The following is a 16,323-nucleotide window of genomic DNA, read 5'->3' on the forward strand; positions in this document are numbered from 1 at the left end:
TTGTCCCAAATTCCCCCAAATCCCTGAAATTTCTGCCTCAAATCCCCCAAAATCTCCCAAATTTGTCCCAAATTCCCCAAATTTCCCCCTCAAATTCACAAAATTCCTGAATTTCCCCCAAAATTCCCCCAAAAAATCCCCACAAATATCTCCAAAATAACAAAAAATCTCCCCAAAATCCCAAAAAATCCCCCCAAAATCTCCCAAATTTGTCTCAAATTTTCCCAAATTCTCCAAATGTCTCCCTGAAATCCCCCAAAATTCCTGAATTTTCCCAAAATTCCCCCAAATTTCTCCACATCCCCAAAAAAGACCCCCAAAATCCAATTTTTCTCCCAAAATCCAAAAATTCTCAAATTTTCCTTAAATCCTTCAAATTTGCCTCAATTTTTATTGCAGGATCTGCCCCAAAGACCCCAAAATCACCAAAAAATCCATTTAAAAATCCTGAGAAAACACCCAAAAAAAAATCTCATAAAATTCCTAAAACATCCCAAAAAGTTCCCCCAAATTTCCTATAAAATTCCTAAAAAAATCACCAAAAAATCCCATAAAAATCCCCAAAAATCCCCTAAAAAATCCCATAAAATCCATTTTAAGATCCCATTAAAAATTCCCCAAAAAACACCCAAAAATCACCATAAGTCTTTCAAAAAATCCCCAGAAAATCCCATTAAAAATCCCCAAAAATCCATTTAAAAATCTATAAAACTACATAAAAGATCCTATGGAATTAATAAAAAATAAAAATCAAAATATCCCCAAAAAACACCCCAAAAATCCCATAGAATTTCTAAAAATCCCCAAAAATCCCATAAAAAACCCCATATAAATCCCCAAAAATCCCATAAAATCCCTAAAAATCACCCCAAAAATCCCCAAAAAATCCCCCCAAAAATACCTAAAAAATCCGAAAAATCGCATAAAAGTCCCCAAAAAGCCACCCAAAAAAACCCTGAAAAACACCCCAAGAATTCCATAAAAATTCCAAAAATCCCCCCAAAAATCCCCCAAAAATCCCATTAAATCCCCCCAAAATTCCATTTTTTGTTTTGCCCAAAATCCCAGTTTTTTCCCCCATTTCCCTGCAGGAACTGCGGTGCGCCCTGCAGGTGGCGCTGCTGCGCCGCCCGGCCGAGCCGGATCCCCAAAAACCCCCAAAAACCCCCCAAAAACCCCCCAAAACCCCCCCAAAAAACCCCCCAAAAACCCCCCATAAAACCCCATAAAACCCCCCAAAATCCCATTTTTAATTTTGCCCAAAATCCCTTTATTTTCCCCCATTTCCCTGCAGGAACTGCAGTCTGCCCTGCAGGTGGCGCTGCTGCGCCGCCCGGCCGAGCCGGATCCCCAAAAACCCCCAAAAACCCCCCAAAACCCCCCAAAACCCCCCCAAAAACCCCCCAAAAACCCCCCAAAAATCACCTAAAAATTCCATTAAAATCACCCGAAAAATCCCCAAAAAATCACCCATAAAATCTCTGAAAAATCCCCAAAAATAACCCAAAAATCCCCAGAAAATCACCCAAAAATCCCTCAAAATCACGCAAAAAAATCCCATTAAAATCCCCAAAAATCCCAAAAAAATCCCATAAAAAGTCCCTTAAAATCCCCAAAAAATCCCTAAAAAATCCCATAAAATCCCTAAAAAATCACCCAAAAATCACCGAAAAATCACCCAAAAATCATCCAAAAATCCCTCAAAATCACGCAAAAAATCCTATAAAAATCCCCAAAAATCCCAAAAAAATCCCATAAAATCCCTAAAAATCACCAAAAATCCCTCAAAAAATCCCCAAAAATCACCAAAAAATCACCCAAAAATCACCCAAAAATCATCCCAAAATCATCGAAAAATCCCTCAAAATCACGCAAAAAAATCCCCTTAAAATCCCCAAAAATCCCCAAAAAATCCTCCAAAAATATCCCTAAAAAATCCCATAAAATCCCTAAAAAAATCCCCCCAAACCCCCCCCAAAAACCCCATAAAACCCCATTAAACCCCCCAAAAATCCCATTTTTTATTTTGCCCAAAATCCCTTTATTTTCCCCCATTTCCCTGCAGGAGCTGCGGTCCGCCCTGCAGGTGGCGCTGCTGCGCCGCCCGGCCGAGCCGTGGCCGCCCGCGCTGGCGCCGCTGCTGCTGCTGCCGCTGCCGCCCCAGCGGAAACTGCGGCTGCTGCCGGGCCGGCAACTGCTGCGGGAAAACCTGGCCTGGGTCAGCGGGGATGCGGATTCGGGGCGGGGTGTGGGGATTTCATTGGGGATTTATGGGAATAATGGGGATAAATGGGGGTTTAATGGGGGTTTATGGGGGGTTAATGGGGGTTTATGGGGGTTTAATGGGGGTTTATGGGGTTTAATGGGGTTTAATGGGGTTTAATGGGGGTTTATGGGGGGTTAATGGGGGTTTATGGGGGTTTAATGGGGGTTTATGGGGTTTAATGGGGTTTAATGGGGGTTTAATGGGGATTGTATGGGGGTTTAATGGGGTTTAATGGGGGTTTGATGGGGGTTTAATGGGGGTTTAATGGGGATTTATGGGGGAATTAATGGGGATTTAATGGGATTTTATGGGGGTTTAATGGGGGTTTATGGGGGTTTAATGGGGGTTTATGGGGTTTAATGGGGGAATTAATGGGGTTTAATGGGGTTTAATGGGGGTTTATGGGGTTTAATGGGGGTTTAATGGGGGTTTATGGGGGTTTAATGGGGATTTAGGGGGGTTTAATGGGGGTTCAATGGGGGTTTATGGGGATTTCATTGGGATTTATGGGGGTTTAATGGGGATTTATGGGAATAATGGGGATTTAGGGGGGTTTAATGGGGATTTAGGGGGGTTTAATGGGGGTTTATGGGGATTTCATTGGGATTTATGGGGGTTTAATGGGGGTTTATGGGGGTTTAATGGGGTTTAATGGGGGTTTATGGGGGTTTAATGGGGTTTAATGGGGGTTTATGGGGATTTCATTGGGATTTATGGGGGTTTAATGGGGGTTTAATGGGGGTTTAATGGAGATTTATGGGGGTTTAATGGGGATTTATGGGGGTTTAGGGGGGTTTATGGGGATTTCATTGGGATTTATGGGAATAATGGAGATTTATGGGGGTTTAATGGGGGTTTAATGGGGATTTATGGGGGTTTAATGGGGTTTAATGGGGGTTTATGGGGGTTTAATGGGGCTTTATGGGGGTTTCATTGGGATTTATGGGAATAATGGGGATTTATGGGGGTTTAATGGGGATTTATGGGGTTTAATGGGGGTTTAGGGGGATTTAATTGGGATTTATGGGAATTTAGGGGGGTTTATGGGGGTTTAATGGGGATTTATGGGGATTTCATTGGGATTTATGGGGGTTTAGGGGGAATAATGGGGTTTAATGGGGGTTTAATGGGGTTTAATGGGGATTTATGGGAATTTCATTGGGATTTATGGGGGTGTAATGGGGATTTTTGGGGGTTTAATGGGGACTTATGGGGATTTCATTGGGGTTTATGGGGATTTCATTGGGGTTTATGGGAATAATGGGGATTTATGGGGATTTCATTGGGATTAATGGGGATTTCATTGGGGTTTATGGGGATTATTGGGATTTATGGGGGTTTAATGGGGGTTTATGGGGGTTTAATGGGGATTTATGGGAATTTCTTTGGGATTTATGGGGGTTTAGGGGGGTTTGATGGGGTTTAATGGGAATTTAGGGGGATTTATGGGGTTTAATGGGGGTTTAATGGGGTTTAATGGGGTTTGATGGGGGTTTGATGGGGGTTTAATGGGGGAATTAATGGGGGTTTAGGGGGGTTTATGGGGGTTTGATGGGAGTTTAGGGGGTTTAATGGGGTTTAATGGGGGTTTAATGGGAGTTAATGGGGTTTAATTGGGGTTTAATGGGGGAATTAATGGGGATTTAATGGGGGAATTAATGAGGTTTAATGGGCTTTGATGGGGTTTAATGGGGATTTAATGGGGGAATTAATGAGGGTTTTAATGGGGTTTAATGGGGGTTTAATGGGGTTTAATGGGGGAATTAATGGGGGTTTAATGGGGTTTAATGGGCGTTTAATGGGGGAATTAATGGGGGTTTAATGGGGGTTTAATGGGGGAATTAATGGGGGTTTAATGGGGGAATTAATGGGGATTTATGGGGGTTTAATGGGTTTAAAGGGGATTTAATGGGGGTTTAATGGGGGTTTATGGGGAATTAATGGGGGATTAACGGGGGTTTGATGGGGGTTTAATGGGGGAATTAATGGGGGTTTAATGAGGTTTAATGGGGTTTAATGGGAATTTAATGGGGGTTTAATGGGGTTTTAATGGGGTTTAATGGGGGAATTAATGAGGGGTTTAATGGGGTTTTAATGGGGTTTAATGGGGGAATTAATGAGGGGTTTAATGGGATTTTTATGGGGATTTAATGGGGATTTAATGGGGGTTTAATGGAGGATTAATGGGGATTTAACGGGGGTTTTATGGGGTTTTCAGAGGAATTTAACAGGGATTTAATGGGGCTTTTATGGGGGTTTAATGGGGGTTTAATGGGGATTTATTTGGGTTTAATGGGGGAATTAATGGGGGTTTAATGGGGGAATTAATGGGGGTTTAATGGGGGTTTAATGGGAATTTAATGGGGGAATTAATGGGGATTTAATGGGGGTTTAATGGGGGTTTAATGGAGATTTCATTGGGATTTAATGGGCGTTTTCATGGGGATTTAATGGGAATTTTATGGGAATTTAATGGGGGTTTTATGGGGGTTTAATGGGGATTTAATGGGAATTTTATGGGGTTTTAACGGGGATTTAATGGGGGTTTAATGGGGATTTAATGGGGTTTTAATGGAGCTTTAATCTGTTTTTTTGAGGATTTTTTTACGATTTTTTGGGGATTTTTTGGGGATTTTTATGGGATTTTTTCCAGGGTTTTTTATGGGATTTTTTGGCCATTTTTTGACGATTTTTTAGGATTTTTACATGATTTTTTGGAGAATTTTAGGGGATTTTTTATGGGTTTTTATGGGATTTTTTTGGTGATTTTTGAACAATTTTTTAGGATTTTTACAGGATTTTTGGGAGTTATTTATGGGATTTTCCTGGATTTTTTTTAGGATTTTTTTAGGATTTTCATGGGATTTTTTCAGGATTTTTGGAGGTTTTTATGGGAGTTTTATGACATTTTTCCACATTTTTTTTCTGATATTTTGGGGATATCTTGGAATTTTCTTTATTCATTTTTGAGTATTTTTGGGGATTTTTTAAGGAATTATTTGTGGGATTTTTGTGGGATTTTTTGGGTGTTTGTGGGATTTTTTTGGCAATTTTTTTGGATGATTTTGTTGGAGATTTTTACGGGATTTTTTAGGAAGTTTTCGGGGATTTTTTGAGGATTTTTTGTGGAATTTTTTGCGATTTTTTTGGGGGATTTTTTTCTGAATTTTTAATAAGATTTTTGGGGATTTATTTGGAATTTTTTAAGATTTTTTTGGGGTTTTTTTAGGATTTTTTTTGCTGGATTTTTTGCAGGTATTTTTGAGGACTTTTATGGGATTTTTTTTTATGTTTTTTGGGGGATTTTTTGGGGATTTTTTTGGAGTTTTTTATGGGATTTTTCCCAGAGTTTTTATGGGATTTTTCGGTGATTTTTTTGGAATTTTTTGGTGATTTTTTTGGGAATTTTTTTAATGGATTTTTGGAGACTTTTAATTGCATTTTTCTTTTTTTTTTTCCCATTTTAACCCATTTTTAACCCAATTTCCTCCATTTTTTCACTATTCCCACCAAAACACCCCTTACAATTTCCCAAAAATCCCAAAAATCCCCATTTCCCAAAATTTCCCCCAAAAAACCCGCTGGAATTTCCCCCTTTTTTCGCCCTTTTTCATCCGATTTTTCGCCGTTTTTCGACGGATTTTCGCCAAATTTTCACCGATTTTCCCCAAATTTTTTTTGGGAATCGCCCAAATTCCGGAATTTTCTCTTTTCCCAGAATCCCGAGGGTCTCCCCCACGGATTGGAGCGGCTGAGGACGGCGCTGAACATTCTGGAAAAATACGGACGCAACCTCCTGAGCCCGCGCCCGCCCCGCCACTGGAGGAGCGTCAGATTCGGCAACCCCGTCTTCAAATCCACCGTCGGAGCCATCCAGGTGGGCGTTCCCAAAAAATTCCCAACATTCCCAAAAAATCCACCACATTCCCAAAAAATCCCCCTTTTTTCCCAAAAAAATCGGCGTTTTTTGGCCAAAAATTCGATTTTTTTGGCCAAAAATGCGATTTTTTTCAGCCAAAAATGCGATTTTTTGCCGCCCAAAATTTGCATTTTTCGCTCCATAAATGCGTTGGAAAATGCCAAAAATTTTCATTGAAAAATAAATTTTTTTTTCCAAAAAATTCTCTTTTTTCCCCAAAAAAATCAGCTTGTTTTGGCCAAAAATGCGATTTTTTACCACCCAAAATTTGCATTTTTCGTTCCATAAATGCATTGGAAAACACCAAAAATTTTTATTGAAAAATAAAATTTTTTTCCAAGAAGTTCTGTTTTTTCCCAAAAATATCCGCTTTTTTACCCCAAAAAATCAGCTTTTTTTGGCCAAAAATGCGATTTTTTACCGCCCAAAATTTGCATTTTTTGCTCCATAAATGCATTGGAGAAAACCAAAATTTTTCTTACGAACATAAATTTTTTTCCAAAAAAATTCCCTTTTTTTCCTCAAAAAAATTGGAGTTTTTTGACCAAAAATGATATTTTTTTGGCCAAAAATTCGACTCTTTTCCACCCAAAATTTGCATTTTTTCGCTCCATAAATCCACTGGAGAATCCCAAAAATTTTCCTATGAAAATAAAAATTCCTTTTTTTCCCCCAAAATTCCATTTCTTTCCCCTAAAATTCCCTTTTTCCCCAAAATCTCTGGTTTTTTACCCTAAAAAATCCAATTTTAACCAAAAATTCCCGTTTTTCCTCCAAAATTCCCTTTTTTTCCTCCCTAAAAAACCACCAAAATTTTCTTGAAAATCCCAAAATTCCCTTTTTTTCCTCCCTAAAAAATCCAATTTTTCTCAAAAAAAAAATCAGCATTTTTTGGCCAAAAATTCGATTTTTTTGGCCAAAAATTTGGGGTTTTTTTGGGCAAAAATTGGATTTTTTGGGCTAAAAATTCAATTTTTTGAATCTAAGAATTGCGGTTTTCGATCTCCCAGTTCATCCCAATCCCCTCCCAGTATAAACCAGTAACCCCCAACCCCAAACCAGTACAAACCAGTAACCCCAAAACCCAAACCAGTACAAACCAGTACAAACCAGTATAAAAAATCCCCATTTTCCCCATTTTTTCCCCATTTTTTCCCCATTTTCTCCCATTTTTAACCCTTTAACTTCCTCCCACCCCTCCCAAATCCCCTCCCAGTCCCTCCCAGTCCCCTCCCAGTATAAACCAGTATAAACCAGTAACCCCAAACCCCAAACCAGTATAAACCAGTAACCCCAAACCCCAAACCAGTATAAACCAGTAACCCCAAATCCCCATTTTCCCCATTTTTCCCCCATTTTTCCCCCATTTTTAACCCTTTAACTCCCTCCCACCTTCCCAAACCCCCTCCCAGTCCCTCCCAGTAACCCCAAACCCCAAACCAGTACAAACCAGTATAAACCAGTATAAAAAATCCCCATTTTCCCAAATTTTCCCCATTTTTTCCCCATTTTTAACCCTTTAACTCCCTCCCACCACCCCTAAACCCCCTCCCAGTATAAACCAGTATAAACCAGTATCCCCCAGTCCCCTCCCAGTACAAACCAGTAACCCCAAACCCCAAACCAGTACAAACCAGTACAAACCAGTATAAAAAATCCCCATTTTCCCAAATTTTCCCCATTTTTTCCCCATTTTCTCCCATTTTTAACCCTTTAACTTCCTCCCACCCCTCCCAAACCCCCTCCCAGTCCCTCCCAGTCCCCTCCCAGTATAAACCAGTATAAACCAGTACAAACCAGTTACCCCAAACCCCAAACCAGTATAAACCAGTAACCCCAAATCCCCATTTTCCCCATTTTCCCCCATTTTTAACCCTTTAACTCCCTCCCACCACCCCCAAACCCCCTCCCAGTCCCTCCCAGTCCCCTCCCAGTATAAACCAGTATAAACCAGTAACCCCAAACCCCAAACCAGTATAAACCAGTAACCCCAAACCCCAAACCAGTACAAACCAGTATAAAAAAATCCCCATTTTCCCAATTTTTTCCCCATTTTTAACCCTTTAACTCCCTCCCACCACCCCCAAACCCCCTCCCAGTCCCTCCCAGTCCCCCCCCCGACCCCTCCCAGTCCAAACCAGTACAAACCAGTAACCCCCAGTCCGCAGGGCGGCCGGGAGGTGCTGAAGCTTTTGGGGTACACGGAGGAGTCGGGGGAGGGGCTGAGCTTCCCTCCCCCCCCCCGCGGGCCCCACCCCCCCCTGGTGGCGGCCGTCACCGCCGACGTGCTGCTGCTGCGCGCCGAGCTCGACCGCCTCTTACTGGTTTATACTGGTTTATACTGGTTTGGACTGGGAGGGGGTCGGGGGGGACTGGGAGGGGGCTGGGTTGTACTGGGAGGGGGTTTGGGGGGGGTGGGAGGGAGTTAAAGGGTTAAAAATGGGGGAAAAGGCGGGAAAAATGGGGATTTGGGGTAACTGGTTTGTACTGGTTTATACTGGTTTGGGGTCTGGGGTTACTGGTTTGTACTGGGAGGGGGTCGGGTGTTACTGGGAGGGGGTTTGGGGGGGTGGGAGGGAGTTAAAGGGTTAAAAATGGGGAAAAATGGGGGAAAATGGGAAAAAATGGGGAAAATGGGGTTACTGGTTTATACTGGTCCATACTGGTTTATACTGGGAGGGGGTCTGGGGTTACTGGTTTATACTGGGAGGGGGTCGGGTGTTACTGGGAGGGGGTTTGGGGGGGGTGGGAGGGAGTTAAAGGGTTAAAAATGGGGGAAATGGGGGGAAAATGGGGATTTGGGGTTACTGGTTTATACTGGTTTGGGGCCCGGGGTTACTGGTTTGTACTGGTTTATACTGGGAGGGGGTTGGGGGTAACTGGGAGGGACTGGGAGGGGGTTTGGGGGTGGTGGGAGGGAGTTAAAGGGTTAAAAATGGGGGAAAAGGGGGGAAAATGGGGGTTTGGGGTTACTGGTTTATACTGGTTTGTACTGGTTTGGGGTCTGGGGTTACTGGTTTATACTGGTTTATACTGGGAGGGGGCTGGGTTGTACTGGGAGGGGGTTTGGGGGGGGTGGGAGGGAGTTAAAGGGTTAAAAATGGGGGAAAATGGGGGGAAAAATGGGGATTTGGGGTTACTGGTTTATACTGGTTTATACTGGGAGGGGGTCTGGGGTTACTGGTTTGTACTGGTTTATACTGGGAGGGGGTCAGGGGGGACTGGGAGGGGGTTTGGAGGGGGTGGGAGGGAGTTAAAGGGTTAAAAATGGGGAAAAAATGGGGAAAATGGGGATTTTTTTATACTGGTTTATACTGGTTTGTACTGGTTTGGGGTCTGGGGTTACTGGTTTGTACTGGGAGGGAACTGGGACAAACTGGGAGGGACTGGGAGGGGGTTTCGGGGTGGTGTGAGGGAGTTAAAGGGTTAAAAATGGGGAAAATGGGGATTTTTTATACTGGTTTGTACTGGTTTATACTGGTTTATACTGGTCCATACTGGTTTTTACTGGTCCATACTGGTTTTTACTGGTTTTTACTGGTTTATACTGGTTTTTACTGGTTTTTCTCCGCCCCAGAACCAGCACCCCAACCCCCATTTCTTCACCGAGATCTTACTGGGAGAGGATGAGGTGAGACTGGTTTATACTGGTTTATACTGGTTTATACTGGTTTGGACTGGTTTGAACTGGTTTATACTGGTTTATACTGGGAGGGCACTGGGAGGGGATTGGGAGGGGACTGGGAGTTACTGGTTTATACTGGGAGGGTCCATACTGGTTTATACTGGTCCATACTGGTTTATACTGGTCCATACTGGTCCATACTGGTTTATACTGGTCTATACTGGTTTATACTGGTCTATACTGGTTTATACTGGTTTATACTGGTTTATACTGGTTTATACTGGTTTTGTTGCTTCCCCAGTTGGTGTCGGACGCGCTGCCCCAGCTTCAAACAACTGGTAGGGAAAATTTTGGGAATTTTGGGCAATTTTGGGGGAATTTGGGGAATTTTGGGGCAAATTTGGGAATTTTTCGGGAACATTTGGGATTTTTTTGGGATTTTTGGGGAACTTTGGGAATTTTTTTCTTAATTTTGGGGGAAAAAATAGAATTTTAGGGAAAACATCGGAATTTTATTGGGAATAAAGTGAATTTTTTCTTTAATGTGGGAATTTTGAGGGAAAAATGGGAATTTTTTTGGGGTAAAAATGGAATTTTTTTGGAGAAAAAAAAATTAGAATTTTTTTGAGTGAAAAAATGGAAATTTTGAGGGAAAACAAGAGATATTTTGGGGGGAAAAATTGGATTTTTTTGGGGAAAAAAATTGCAATTTTCGTGGAAAAAATGGAGTTATCTGGAAAAAAAAAAAGGAATTTTTTGAGGAAAAAAATGAGACCTTCTTGGGGGAAAAAAAAAGGAATTTTGGAGGGTAAAAAAATTGGGATTTTTTTGGGAAAAAAATAGGAATTTTTGGGAAATTTTGGGTTGGAAAAATGGAATTTTTTAGGGGTTAAAAATCGGGGATATTTTTAGGGAAAAAGTGGAATTTTGGGTGGAAAAAATGGATTTTCTTGGGAAACAAGGGGATTTTTTGGGGTAAAAAATCAGATTTTTTTGGGCGTGAGAAATAAGATTTTTTTTGGAAAAAAATGGAATTTTGGGGGGAAAAATAGATTTTTTGGGGGGCAAAAATTGGAATTTTGGGTAAAAATGGGGATTTCAGGAAAATCATAATTTTGGGTGGAAAAAATGGCACTTTTTGGGAAATTCTGGGTGGAAAAAATGGAATATTTTGGGGAAAAAAGAGGATTTTTTTTTTAAAAAATCGAATTTTTTGGGGAAAAAAATGGGAATTTTTTGGGGAAAAAAATGGGAATTTTTTGGGAAAAAACTTGAATTTTGGGTTGAAAAAAATGGAATTTCTTTTGCAAAAAAATGGTTTTTTTGGTGTAAAAAATCGAATTTTTTGGGGAAAAAAATGGGATTTTTTTGAGGAAAAAAATGGGAATTTTTGGGAAGAAATGGGGATTTTGGGAATATGGAAATTTTGGGTTAAAAAAGGTGAATTTTGGTGTTTCAGAGGCGCCGGAGCCGGGCTGGAGCTGCCGCAGCTGCACCCTGAGGAACCCGGCCCCGGCCGTGCTCTGCCGCGCCTGCGAGCGCCCCCGCCTGGCGCCCAGCCCACAGGTACCCGAGTTTGGGGCGAAAAAACCCAATTTTGGGAAAAAAATTAAATTTTGGGGAAAAATTTGGGATTTCGGGGTGAAAAAATGGGGGTTTGGGGGAAAAAAACGGGGATTTTTTAAAGGAAAAATTGAATTTTTTAAGGGAAAAAATGGGATTTGTGGGTTAAAAAATGGGGGTTTTAATATGGGGGAAAAGTGGAGATTTTTGGGTTAAAAAAGTGGGGATTTGGGAAAAAATGGTTTTTTAAATGAAAGTGGGGATTTGGGGGGAAAAAATGGGGATTTTGGGGGAAAAAATGGGGATTTTGAATAAAAACCCCTCCCGCGGCCGTGCTCTGCCACGCCCCCACCTGGTACCGGAATTTGGGGCGAAAAACTCCAATTTTGGGAAAAATTACATTTTGGGGGAAAAAATTGGGATTTTTGGGTGGAAAAATGGGGGTTTGGGGAAAAAATGGGGATTTTTTAAATTAAAAATTGAATTTTTTAGGGGGAAAAAAATGAAATTTTGGGGATTTTTAGGAGAAATTTTAAGGGGTTTTTTTGGGAAAGACAAGGGGATTTTGGGAAAAATGGGATTTTGGGTAAAAAAATGGTATTTTATAAGGAAAAAGTTAAAATTTTTTGGGGAAAAAGGGATTTTGAGATGGCATATAGGAATTTTGGGGTAAAAAATGAGGATTTTGGGGTGAAACGTGGGAATTTTGTGACGAAAAATTGGGAATTTTGGGGGTGAAACTTGGGAATTTTGGGGGGAAAAAAATTGGAAATTTTTTGGGGAAAAAGGGAATTTTGGAGGGAAAAATTGGGAATTTCGTGGTGAAAATTTGGGAATTTTAGGGTGAAAATTGGGAATATTGGGGATGAAAATTGGGAATTTTGTGAGCAAAAATTGGGAATTTCGGGGGTGAAAAATTGGGAATTTTGGGGGTGAAACTTGGGAATTTTGTGACGAAAAATCAGGAATTTTGGGGGGAAAAAATTGGAAATTTTTTTGGGGAAAAAGGGAATTTTGGAGGGAAAAATTGGGAATTTCATGATGAAAATTTGGGAAATTTAGGGTGAAAATTGAGAATGTTGGGGGTGAAAATTGGGAATTTTGTGATGAAAAATTGGGAATTTTGGGGATGAAAATTGGGAATTTTGGGGGAAAAAAAAAATTGTAAATTTTTTTGGGGAAAAGGGAATTTTGGAGGGAAAAATTGGGAATTTTGTGATGAAACTTTGGGAATTTTAGGGTGAAAATCGAGAATTTTGGGGGTGAAAATTGGGAATTTCGGGGGAATTTTTTTGTAGAAAAATCCAGAATTTTCGGGGAAAACGTGGGAATTTCGGGATAAGAAATTGGGGAATTTTGGGACAAAAATCTTGGGAATTTCGGGATGGATAATTTGGGGATTTTTGCCGCCATTTTGTCTCCCCCAGCCCAGCCCCGCCCCCTCCCCGCCCTGGCCCTGCCCCCGCTGCACCTTCCTCAACCCAGGCCCCGCCCCTTCCTGCCAAATCTGCGGTGACGTCACTTCCGGGCCGGCCACGCCCTCCCGGGGGAGTTTCCCGCCCACTTCCGGTTTGGAGGAGTCCACTTCCGGTTCGAAACATTCCACTTCCGGTTTACCGAATGCCACTTCCGGCTTGGAGAATGCCACCTCGGGCCTGGAGAATTCCACTTCCGGCGAGGAAAAGCCCACTTCCGGTTTGAAGGGTGCCACTTCCGGTTTGGAGGAGGCCACTTCCGGTTTGGAGGTTTTGAATGTGGCGGGCGCTGACGTCACTTCCGGGTGTGACCACGCCCCCTCCCGTGATGCTTTGCGGCGGCGGAAGCTGCTGGAGGACGGGCAGCGCCTGGTGGAGCTCGTCCGGGTGGGCGGAAATTCGGGAATTTCGGGGGAAAATTCCGGAATTTCGGGGATTTTTGGGGAAAAATCGGGAATTTTTGGGGGTTTTTGGGGAAATATTGGGAATTTTTGGGAGTTTTTGGGGAAAAATTGGGAATTTTTGGGAGTTTTTGGGGGAAAAATTGGGAATTTTGGGGATTTTTTGGGAAAAATTGGGAATTTTGGGGATTTTTTGGGAAAAATTGGGAATTTTTGGGGAATAATTGGGAATTTTTGGGAGTTTTTGGGGAAAAATTGGGAATTTTTGGGAGTTTTTAGGGAAAAATTGGGAATTTTGGGGATTTTTTGGGAAAAATTGGGAATTTTTGGGAGTTTTTGGGAAAAAATCGGGAATTTTTGGGAATTTTTGGGGAAAAATTGGGAATTTTTGGGAGTTTTTGGGGAAAATTTCAGAATTTTGGGAGAATTTTTGGGGGAAATTTGGGGGAATTTTTCCGGAATTTTTGGAAATTTTGGAATTTTGCGGATTTTTGGGAAAAATTTGGGGGGAATTTTGGAGGAAAATTTGGGGAAATTTGTGGAAAATTTGGGAATTTTGGGGGAATTTTCGGAATTTTTGTGGGAGGTTTGGGAATTTTTTTGAAAATTAGGGATTTTTGGGGAAATTGAGGGAATTTTGGAGGAATTTTTTGACTTCGGGGATTTTTTGGGGAAAATTTGGGAAATTTGGGGTAAATGCGGGAATTTTGGGAGTTTTGGGGGAAGTTTTGGGGAAATTTAGGGAAAATTTGGGAATTTTGGCGGAATTTTGGGGAATTTTGGAGGAATATTGGGATTTTTTGGGGTAAAATTTGGGAATTTTGGGAGGATTTTTGGGGAAATTTTAGCAATTTTTGGGGACAATTTGGGAATTTTGGGACTTTTCTGGAAAATTTGTGAATTTTGGTGGAATTTTGGCAATTTTGGGGTAAATTTGTGGAATTTTGGTGGAATTTTGGCGATTTTTGGGGAAAATTTGGGGATTTTAGGGGATTTTTTAGGACTTTTTGTTGAATATTTTGTGAGAATTTTTAGGAATTTGGGAGATTTTTTAGGAAATTTTTTGGGATTTTTTTTTTGGGATTATTTATTTTTTTGGGGGGGATATTTTTTGGGATTTTTAGCAGAAATTTTAAGGGTTTTTTTGGGAAAGACAATGGGGATTTTGGGGTGAAAATGTGGATTTTGGGAAGAATGGGATTTTGGGTAAAAAAAATGGTATTTTATAAAGAAAAAATTCAGATTTTTGGGGGGAAAAAAGGGATTTTGAGATAGAAAATAGGAATTTTGGGGTAAAAAATGGGAATTTTGGGGGGAAAGGTTGGGAATTTTGGGGGAAGAAAACCCGGGAAATTTTGGGTGTGAAAATTGGGAATTTTGTGAGGAAATATTGGGAATTTCGGGCATGAAAATTGGGAATTTTGGGGGTGAAACGTGGGAATTTTGGGGGGAAAATTGGGAATTTTGGGGGTGAAAATCGGGAATTTTGGGGGGAAAAAAAACTGGAAATTTTTTGGGGCAAAACGGGAATTTTGGAGGAAAAAATTGGGAATTTCGTGATGAAAATTTGGGAATTTTAGGGTGAAAATCGAGAATTTTCGGGGTGAAAATTGGGAATTTTTTGAGGAAAAATTGGGAATTTTCGGGGTGAAAATTGGGAATTTTGGGGGTGAAAAGTGTGAATTTTTTGAGGAAAAAATGGGAATTTTTTTGGGCAAAAACGGGGAATTTTTTTGTAAAAAAAAAAAAATTCAGAATTTTTCGGTGAAAATTTTGGGGGGGAAAATTGGGAATTTTGTTGGTGAAAATTGGGAATTTTGGTGGTGAAAATTGGGAACGTTAGGGTGAAAAGTGTGAATTTTTCGAGGAAAAACTGGGAATTTTTTTGGGCAAAAACCGGAAAAAATTCAGAATTTTTCGGGGAAAATTTTGTGGGGGAAATTGGGAGTTTTGGGGGTGAAAATCGGGAATTTTGGGGGGAAAAAAAATTGGAAATTTTTTGGGGAAAAAGGGAATTTTGGAGGAAAAAATTGGGAATTTCGTGATGAAAATTTGGGAATTTTAGGGTGAAAATCGAGAATTTTCGGGGTGAAAATTGGGAATTTTGTGAGGAAAAAATTGGGAATTTTAGTGGTGAAAATTGGGAATGTTGGGGTGAAAAGTGTGAATTTTTCGAGGAAAAAATGGGAATTTTTTTGGGCAAAAACGGGGAATTTTTTTGTAAAAAAAAAAAAATTCAGAATTTTTCGGTGAAAATTTTGGGGGGGAAAATTGGGAATTTTGTTGGTGAAAATTGGGAATTTTGGTGGTGAAAATTGGGAACGTTGGGGTGAAAAGTGTGAATTTTTCGAGGAAAAATTGGGAATTTTTTGGGCAAAAACCGGAAAAAATTCAGAATTTTTCGGGGAAAATTTTGGGGGGGAAAATTGGGATTTTCGGCGGCGAAAATCAGGAACGTTGGGGCGAAAAACAGAAAAAAATTGAAAATTTTCAAAATTTTTGGGGATTTTTTTCCGGGCGGATTTTTTTGGTTTTGGGGCGAAATTTTATTAATTTTCCGTGGGAAAAACTCGGGAATTTTTTTTTTTTTTTTTTCCCGAAATTTCCCAGGCCGCCGAGCGCCAGGGCCTCCCCCCGGAATCGCTCGGCCCCGCCCCCTTTTCCCACCTTCCGGAAGTTTCCGACGCCGCCGCCCAGATCCGGCACTTCCGCGGACGCCTCGGCGGGGTCCTCGCGGCGCTGCGGGGGGCGGGGCCGGAGCCCCCGGGGGGCGGGGCCTGGCCAGGGCCGTTCTCATTGGCCGAGGCCGCGTGGGCGTGGCTGGAGGGGGCGGGGCAGGCGGAGCGAGCGCGGCGCGTCCTGATTGGCCGGAGGGAGCAGCAGGTGAGAGGGGGCGGGGCTTGGGGGAAAGGGGGATTTTGGGGGGAAAACGGGGGATTTTGGGGAAAAATGGCGAAATTGAGTTCAAAATGGCGGAATTTGAGTTAAAATGGGGGGATTTGGGGGAAAAATGGGGGATTTGGGTTAAAAAATGGGGATTTGGGTTAAAAAATGGGGATTTGGGGAAAAAATGG

At 41.5% G+C, this 16,323-nt stretch overlaps 1 protein-coding gene across 1 annotated transcript in view; it reads left to right on the forward strand.

The window, feature by feature from the left end:
• The window catches only part of RNF31 (ring finger protein 31), a 39,550-nt gene that overhangs the window by 483 nt on the left and 22,744 nt on the right, over window positions 1–16,323 (forward strand). The window contains exons 3-9 of the mRNA XM_077789905.1: window positions 2,066–2,218; window positions 5,985–6,143; window positions 8,354–8,509; window positions 9,763–9,816; window positions 10,112–10,148; window positions 12,859–13,235; window positions 15,860–15,997. Of these exons, the coding sequence (XP_077646031.1) occupies window positions 2,066–2,218; window positions 5,985–6,143; window positions 8,354–8,509; window positions 9,763–9,816; window positions 10,112–10,148; window positions 12,859–13,235; window positions 15,860–15,997 (1,074 nt within the window). The remainder of the gene's footprint in view (window positions 1–2,065; window positions 2,219–5,984; window positions 6,144–8,353; window positions 8,510–9,762; window positions 9,817–10,111; window positions 10,149–12,858; window positions 13,236–15,859; window positions 15,998–16,323) is intronic.

This window comes from Lonchura striata, chromosome 39, assembly GCF_046129695.1.
Source record: "Lonchura striata isolate bLonStr1 chromosome 39, bLonStr1.mat, whole genome shotgun sequence".
Classification (NCBI taxonomy): domain Eukaryota; kingdom Metazoa; phylum Chordata; class Aves; order Passeriformes; family Estrildidae; genus Lonchura; species Lonchura striata.